General features: G+C 26.7%; 1 protein-coding gene across 3 annotated transcripts; it reads left to right on the forward strand.

The window, feature by feature from the left end:
* Positions 1 to 2,473: 2,473 nt before the first annotated feature.
* On the forward strand, positions 2,474 to 8,190 carry LOC126839691 (uncharacterized). Of its 3 annotated transcripts, none has more exons than XM_050575098.1 (12): positions 2,474 to 2,535; positions 2,613 to 2,645; positions 2,736 to 2,801; positions 3,127 to 3,195; positions 4,010 to 4,039; positions 4,253 to 4,282; positions 4,370 to 4,387; positions 4,609 to 4,647; positions 4,805 to 4,858; positions 5,149 to 5,178; positions 5,525 to 5,611; positions 7,690 to 8,190. In XM_050575098.1, exons 1-12 carry the CDS (start codon positions 2,475 to 2,477, stop codon positions 7,989 to 7,991), a joined length of 819 nt encoding a protein of 272 aa, XP_050431055.1. In that variant the 5' UTR covers position 2,474; the 3' UTR covers positions 7,992 to 8,190. The 3 variants fall into 3 exon arrangements, with proteins under 3 accessions (XP_050431055.1, XP_050431056.1, XP_050431057.1); XM_050575099.1 differs by having other exon boundaries at positions 4,615 to 4,647; XM_050575100.1 differs by lacking the exon at positions 4,370 to 4,387.
* The last annotated feature ends 915 nt before the right edge of the window (positions 8,191 to 9,105 follow it).

The following is a 9,105-nucleotide window of genomic DNA, read 5'->3' on the forward strand; positions in this document are numbered from 1 at the left end:
CAACGTTTGAAAACGTTCGTACCGACCATGTGTGATGAGTGGTTTGAGGTACCAAAGGATACACCGCAATGACCCAGTGTTGATATTCCAAAGGCAACCACCGCTTTCCGTCCAGAATACGCATTAGACCCAATTCTGTTTTCACATTGGGTTCAAAGTATTTCACGATCCATTTGATTTTAGTAATTTTCACTGTGGTATGTTTGAGTAAGTCAACGTTTGCCGGGGTATTCACTTCAGTCTTTATGCTCTCATCCGGTTGTATCAACTCTATGGCTTCAATGTCTCAGCTCGATCGGATGAGCATAAGTGATTGTGTACAGTTGATCAGAACACGACGGAACCGTTCGAAAAAGCCCATGCAAGCCGATAGTGCAACAAACTCTGTCGTGTCCATCAGGTCTCGACTGGTCTGGTTGTCATTGATGTGTTTCCATCCGGCCGGTTGCATCCGTGTGATATCGCTGGGAGTAAAAGAACAAAATCCTTTGATTGTAGTCACTACTCCGACGTTTTTAACCTTGTCAATCTCCTTGCCGTGAACTTCGTACCGGATCTCATCAAACAAATGCATGAGTCCGTTCTGGGTAAGCATCATTTCGCCCGAAGCAGCCGCAGGCGGCAGGTTTATCCAAGTACCCTTCAATTTGCAAGTAACTTTCGACGGGCACAGTAAACTTTTTCTTATTGAGCACTTCGATACGAATCTCATCATTGTTCTCGTACGCATTGTTGAAACTCTGATGTTCCAGATAGTATTTACGTTTGATACTATCATCGTGATGATATTTTTCCATTACGTTTAAATAGTCAGCCATGTTTTGATAATGTATTGAGGATACGACAACCCAAACGTTTCAAAAATATAATACTCTTTTGTGAGAGTGTTTTACTGTTACGACGATGAGGACGACGATGAGGACGACGACGACGATGACGTATCTGCTTAGGTAAACGACGATTGATCCTCTTGGTTGTCTGCGACCGATTGATTCGCTTTGACCTCGACGATGTCAACGACAGCTTTTATGGCATACAATCCTGGCTATAATAAGTTATTTATGTAATAATATTAAATGAAATTAGTGAACTATTTATTTTTTATATAACTATTTATTTTTCAAATAATCAAAATTTATAAATTATAAAAATATTAAACAATTTTCTTAACCAATTAAGTTGTAAATTATTTGCTTGCAAAAATGATCATATTTGTAATACAAATTTGTATAAGGAAATCATATATTTAAATATTGGTATACGGATGGTGCCCGGCGCCCGCAGTAATTACATGTACGAAATATACAAAATAATTCCGTACACAAACGATTTTGTATTTAATTTAATTGAAATTAATTAACTACTTATTGAATGTGCTACTTAAAAAGGTTATTTTATTAATTAACAGTTATAAACATGTGATAAGATTATAATTCTCATAAAGATGGCGGAAAATGGTAACTTAAGTTATCTTTATTACCTGCATGTACACTTATCAATCTAGTTTATTATATATATATCTTTAGATATAAGTGATGTGATAATAGATAAATTGTAATAGTTAAGTTGTAAGTGACAAATGATAAGACATAGAAGATATGTTATAAGAGATAATATATCTATTATTCAATGTTTTTCCGTGGAGTTAATAACTAGATTATTTTCCTAATAATTTAATTAATATAGATACTTATGTAATTGTAATAACTATAGTAAAAATAATACTAATACTAATAATGATAACAATGATGTTGTTGATAATGATAACAATTATAATAATTATTAATTCTATTAGTATTATTTTAATAATTATAATAATAATACTTATACTGATAACGATAAAAATAATGATAAAGATAACAATTATGATGATAACGATAATCATAATTATAATTATAATAATACTAGTAATGATAATAATGATAATGATGATACTGACAACGATAACAATTATAATAATTATTATTTTTATTATTTTAATAATTATAATATAATGAATGTATAAAATTGTTATATTGGTATACGAAATTATTCCGGACGGTGGAGACCATCCGTAATAATTTCGTACGGAATATACAAAATAATTCCGTACGCCAACGCTTTTTTTCTACGGAGGACGGTTCATACGAATAATTCCGTATACGGAATTCCGTGTGGGGAATTGTTAATTCCGTATACGAAAACGTTAATTCCGTATACGGAATCGTTCCGTACGGTTTCATAATAAGGCCCCTGTTTTTTCTTTGTCTATCCTCAATATGGTGAAATAACTGTAATTTTGGCCAAATCAAGTACCTTTCGAGGTAGATTTCTACCTTCCTTTACATTACAATCCGTTTAACGGTCTAGGAAATATTTATCATATTGAAACTGCCTTGCAAAATATACCTAACCCAACCTTCAAATATCAGCACAAAAGGCAACTATGACTAATATAAAATGTTTTTTTTATTTATTATTATTCGCAGATAATAATGAAACTCTTCAGTTTATTAATATCTTTTCTATTCCTTGCGGGTGTTTTGGCAGATGATGGTAACTATTTTATTTTCACTATTATCAACTTAAGGTAGTTAAAATTTGAAAAAATTTAATATTTCACTTTTTCACAGAGTCGGATTATATGGATAATGTTTTGAGTTCAAGTCAGTAATAATTTTATATTATAAACAAATGATTTTTAAGTTTTCAAAATCCACTGTTTTTATACTAATGTTTTAAATTATGTATCTCAGCTGAATTCTTCAGAATTGCTTATTTTGATAATGGCTTAGTCGATTTAGATGGTGGATATAGAATAAGTAAGATATTAAATTTATAATAATATACTAATATAATACATAGAAGCTTTGTTATATCTATCTAACTGTCAAGTAAATAAAAATTTTAGTTTTTATTAATAGTTAAGAAAGATGTACCAGATATGTAGAACAGTGTACAGAGCATAATAGTGTATTATAATTTATAAATTAGCGATTTTTAGTAATCTAATCAAAGGAGAAAAGTGATCTTAAATGGCTACTGCTCAAAGTCGGGTTTAATATTATTCTAAACATTTGTATTGTACCTAATTTGATTTGATTTTATTATTTTAGTATAGCCTAAATCTTCATTTGTTTATTCTAGATGGTTTGGAGGTTGTTATTGAGGAAATGGTTGATGATATCAATAATCAATATACTTACGAGAATTTCTGTAATCATATTTATAATAATAATACAAAACATCAAGGCAAGAGTAGAAAAGAATTATTTGAAAATCTTATAAAAACTGCATCTCACGTTTCTCTTTATGCAAATGACGAGTGTTATAATTATTATATTTTTCATCGAAATCTAAATAGTAGCTTTATGAAAAAATACTGCATCAACTCAGCCATTACATTTCATAAGGGTTCATTTCATAAGGGTTTCATTGTTCCCTAGTCTATTTAATATCATTTTTTTTCTACTTTGACCTTCGTCTTCTAATTTATAATTATTAGTGGTGGGCTATTCGAATAAAAAAAATTCGAATATTCGCTGGGTTATTCGAATATTCGATCTGATTTTTCGAAAATTAGAATATTTTATCATTTTCTTTGCAGGATTAATTAGATTAAAAAAAAAATAATTAAGAGATAACCAAGGTGTCCTTGATCTATTTTTAATAATTTTTTAACAAAATAAATTTAATTATAACGAATTCATCTTTTGACAAAATAAATATTATTACTTATTACAAAAAAATACGATTTTAACAATTTATATAGATTTATAATAAATTACAAAAAAACATAAATTTGACAAAATATTCGAAAATCCGAATATTCGAATTATTTGATTACTATTCGAATTTTTTGAATTATTTTCATACGAATAGTATTATTCGATTATTCGAATAATTCGAATAATTCGAATAATAGAAAAATTCGATTCGAGGTCTCAGCTCTAATAATTATACAATGTAGTAATAATTTAGCATAGCAAATCAAATCCAATATCATTAATTTATGTAATGTAAATTTCAGGCAAAATTAATTTTTTGATCGCTGTACCGGGTAATAGTTCTTGTTAAATTTTATGAAAATATTTCCAATATTTCATTCCTATTGGATTTTCCAAAGAGACTCGTCGTATTAAAAATACAGTGGAGCATATTTCTTTCGAGTTTTTAATAAACATGTTTTTTCTACTTCGAAATTTGTCTTCCTGATCATAATAGAATAGTAAATTAAATGAAATATCATTAATTTATGTGTTGTTCATTTCAGAAGCAAGAGATATTTTATCCCATGTAGCGGGTAATAATTTTCATTACACTTTATGGAAGCGTTTCCACACAGTTGTTTGATATTCTTTATGCAAACAAGATTTTTGTTTAATTTCAGATCCGCAGCCATCGCAAAGTAAAAATCCATTTTTATATTTATTATTTCTAAATACTTTGAGAATAATCTTATGTATATATTGACACATATCAATATAAATGACATATCGGTTTCATTCATAAAAAAATATGTAGGTACATTAAAATGTGTTTTGTTTTAAAATCTAGAAGCCAATTATTTTCTCTATGTTATGCAACAGTTGTTTGATATTCTTTATGCAAACAAGATTTTTGTTTAAGTTTCAGGTCAAACAGATCTTCATTTAAATCAAACGCAAAGTAAAAACCACTTTTAATATTTCATATTTCATATTTACAAATACTTTGAGACTAATCATATGTACCTATTGAAAAAATACCTATACCAATATGACACACGGTTTCAATCATAAAAAATATGTAAGTATATTATAATATATTTTGTTTTAAATTTCAGAAGCCAATTTATTTCTCGATCATATGATACGAATTATAGGTGTACCACTAATAGGTAAATATAAAAAAAAAAGAGTAAATTATTTTTGTAGTTTTAAAGAAAAACTGGATTAATAACATCAAGTCACCAAGCTATACATGCTTTATTGTTAAGCTTTTAAGAATTATTCTAAGTAAAATTTAAACATAGTTATATGATATAAATTTAAATTTATACAATACCATTTTGCATTAATTAATATTGATTGAATTAACCTCAGCTATAGAGTGAATGTTATGTATAAAATATATTAAGAGGGTTTTATATTCTGCATAATGATTTGATGTTTAATGTGTTTGTTACAGGATATAGAGTGAAATATACTTATACTACTAGTAATTACCATTTGTTTGATATTCATAAATAGTCTTAAAAGCTTGATTAGAGTTAATAATTCAACTTCATTTAATTTATACAAATTTTCTATGTCAGATAACGATTTTAATAAGTTCAACTTTTTGTTGAGTGTGGTCACAGTGTTAATATGTAATAAATTCTTAGGGACTTTAATAAAAAGAATATGTTTGTTGAGTTTTAACACTAACAAGTGGTTGTAAAAAAAGTTATTTATTTCACAATGCTATGAAATGTAATGCAATAATTATGTATAAAGAGCGACTAATATATTTTTTGTTTTTATTATTTCTTCGCAACACGGTCATTTAATAACTATTTTTATAGGTTTTGGAACTTTGAAAGAAGTTGCAAACGAGACAAGAAAATTTGTCGTTCCAGCTTTAAGAAATCTAATGATACGTCGTTTATTGGGTAAATATTTTAATGGAGTTGTATGGGTTTTGAACACTAATAATATATTTATATATGTGGGGTGACATTCCAAAACGTACTATTTCCATTTTTCACTTTTTTCAGTATTGATGGTTTTTTGTTTTGAACGATTGAACTATCATAGAGATATGGTTATTATACCAAAAAATGCATAATATTTAAATAAACATGATTTTATTATTTCCCATAAGTAATATTTTAGTTTAATGGTTTAAATTAAATATTTAAATTTATTGATTGTGCCAAAACGTACTATTTCCATCCAATAGTACGTTTTGATATAATTTGAGGAAATAGTACGTTTTGCATCTTTATTGTCAAAACGTACTATTTCCGGAATTAGTGCGTTTTGCTTAGGAAAGTATACTATCCCATATTAATTTATTTTTATTTTATTCTCATTTTTAAAAATTATCAAAAATAAATAGTATTTTTTAATAATTTATGAATAGTACAAATATATACTAATTTTAACAAAATCCAACCTCAACTGTTGATATTCTTGGGCAGTAATATATTCCTTAAATGTTAGCTAAACATAATAAATAAAAATGTATTAATTGTATTCAGATGTATTGTTTATTAATAATGTATAAATTAAAAGAGTTAATAAAACAATAACACATAAATTAGACAAACAATATTAAACTATTGTTTGATAGATAACAAATTAATAAAATAGTAACAAAATATGTGGTTATATTATAGTTTATCACAAATAGTAAATTGTAATTGTCCATTACTTAGGAACTCTTAAAAACTAATAAAATAGTAACAAAATATATGGTTATATTATAATTTATCACAAATAGTAAATTGTAATTGTCCATTACTTAGGAACATAAAAAATTAATCATACTAATGACTTGTGTCAAAGGTTATATTATATTATATTTTGTTACTATTTTATTAGTTTTTAAGAGTTCCTAAGTAATGAACTATTACAATTTACTATTTGTGATAAATTATAATATAACCATATATTTTGTCACTATTTTATTAATTTTTAAGAGTTCCTAAGTAATGGACTATCACAAATAGTAAATTGTAATAGTCCATTATGTAGCAACTCTTAAAAACTAATAAAATAGTAACAAAATATATGGTTATATTATAGTTTATCACAAATAGTAAATTGTAATAGTCCATTACTTAGAAACATAAAAAAATTAATAAAATATAATATAACCTTTGACACAAGTATACAAGCACATCGGAGAAAAGAAAGAAAAATCTGTTGTTTGCATTGTAATGTGGTGGAATTATGTGATAATACACAATACTGTAGTTTTGGCTCAATTTTTTATCAATAATAATGAAGTTAGAGACATGATGATTTTATTGTCAGCTGATAAAATAAACAAAAAAAAAAAAAAATCCGCACAATATTTATCTATAGTTAAATGTAATAATAATATAACTAAAAAAAGATTTTATACAAATTTAAAACCAATGGAAATAGTACGTTATGTATTTAATTCAATTTAATTCCCTATCTTCGTACTACGGGAAATAGTGCACTATGGTGTACTTTGGAAATAGTACGTTTTGTAAAAATTTGAGGAATTAGTACGTTTTGCTTCATTTTTTCAAATGGATCAACTATTTAATATGGGAAATAGTGCGTTTTGACGTCATTCATGAAATTTAAATTGATTTTAACAAAGGAAATGGTACGTTTAGGTAAAATCTGATGGCAGCATTCGATTTCCCGCATTTTATCCAGTAAGAATGAATATAAAACTCAATTTTGTTAATTTTGGAAATAGTACGTTTTGGAATGTCGCCCCACATATATACATACGTTTTTTAAGTTATTTAAAAGGAACAAGTATACAACTGATTTTAATTATTAACTATTAACCAAATCAATTTAAACTACTAACACGTACTTTCATTTTATACAAATATCATGACAGTACAATACGGATACTATGCTTAGTGTATTATTTTTATATGACTTCGTATTAACAAATAAAATAGTTTTGTCCTGCACCACAGAGAAAAGTAGTAAACTAGTAAGTTTATATTAGCATAATAAAAAAAAATTTTTTTAGGTGAATCTGTGCAGCGTGTAAATGATCAGGCCTCTTTACTACCAAATTGTCGTTTGCTAGGATTGTACTTGAGTACCCAATCTCCAGAATTATACATAAAAGAAGTCAGGATTGAGTCAACTAGCCGTACATGTATCTTTAAGGATAAAAATGACACCCAAATAAGATACAGGAAATTCGGTGCCACATGGTCAAAAATAAACGCAGATGACCAACCAGGAGAATCACTCGAGGAACTGTTACAACGTGGACATCCACAAAATCTACCCACACCTCCCGAAATCTCTATATTAGTTCCGTAAAATAATATTATTATTTACCTTATTATTGTCACTTTTTCGTTATACCTAAAATATATACATATAATTAAGCTGACCGGGAAAAAACGGTTGGTGGATTTTTTCAATAACGTATTCCACATAATACATTTTTATGTACATAATATTGTACGCTAATTTCTGTTTTACGTCATGTCTACCAATAATTTTTGCAAAAATATAGTGGACCAAATAACACATGTCCTATGTCTTGTTATTTTACTATATTATGTGTAATAAAAATAATAATAATTGGATTAAGAAAATATATACTGTCTTTGTTATTATTAATATCTTTAAACTACATTAGTCATTTAATTCATTACAAATTTCAGTTTTAGATTCAATAAGAATACCACCTTTATTTGTAGTCTTATTTATTTTATTTTTATATTTGCTTGGTTTTCCTGTTATCTCATTAAAAATACTTCAATTCTGTATACTGTTAGGTTTGGCTCGTTTTTTTTTTTTTTTTTGTAGTAGTGTATTTTTATAAACAGCTCATGTTATCATTTCTCACGAAATGGCTGCCAATTTAGAGTTACTTCAATTAAATTTAGTCAATCCGCAACAAGTAGAGTTCTGTTCAAATCAACTTTATATCAACTGTGACTTAATAGAATCCATATCCAGTTAATTATATTTTGTTGACAAATTGTTTTTTTATAAAATAATAAAAATTGATAAAGTAAACAACAAACTACGTCATAAAAGTTTGACGTTTGACATTTAACATAAATTAATAGCTAAATGTTGACCCAGTACATTTTTAGTTCATATTATTTTCTACCCATGTCTTATTTATTGATATTTGATAATTATGTGTGTGCAAATGAAAGTATTTAAACAGAATTTTGACTTGCTTAAAAAAATAGCTGATTTATTGCATGAAACGTAAATTGTAGATTCATAATTAACCAGTGTATTGTTCTAACTTTTATTAAACATTTTGTAAAGACTGTTATTATAATACCTTTTACAAAAGTTAAATAAATAATAACAATATACAATAGTTGTACTAAAACAAAACGATGGAGTCTATACAATCGGACTGCTATTTTCATTTTTGCCAGGTAATATTAGTTTATTTTGACAGCAA

This window comes from Adelges cooleyi, unplaced genomic scaffold (genome assembly GCF_023614345.1).
Source record: "Adelges cooleyi isolate 19-005CV unplaced genomic scaffold, UGA_ACOO_1.1 ACOO_flye_CR_arks_rails_tigmint_CR_PRNA_307, whole genome shotgun sequence".
Taxonomy (NCBI): Eukaryota; Metazoa; Arthropoda; class Insecta; order Hemiptera; family Adelgidae; genus Adelges; species Adelges cooleyi.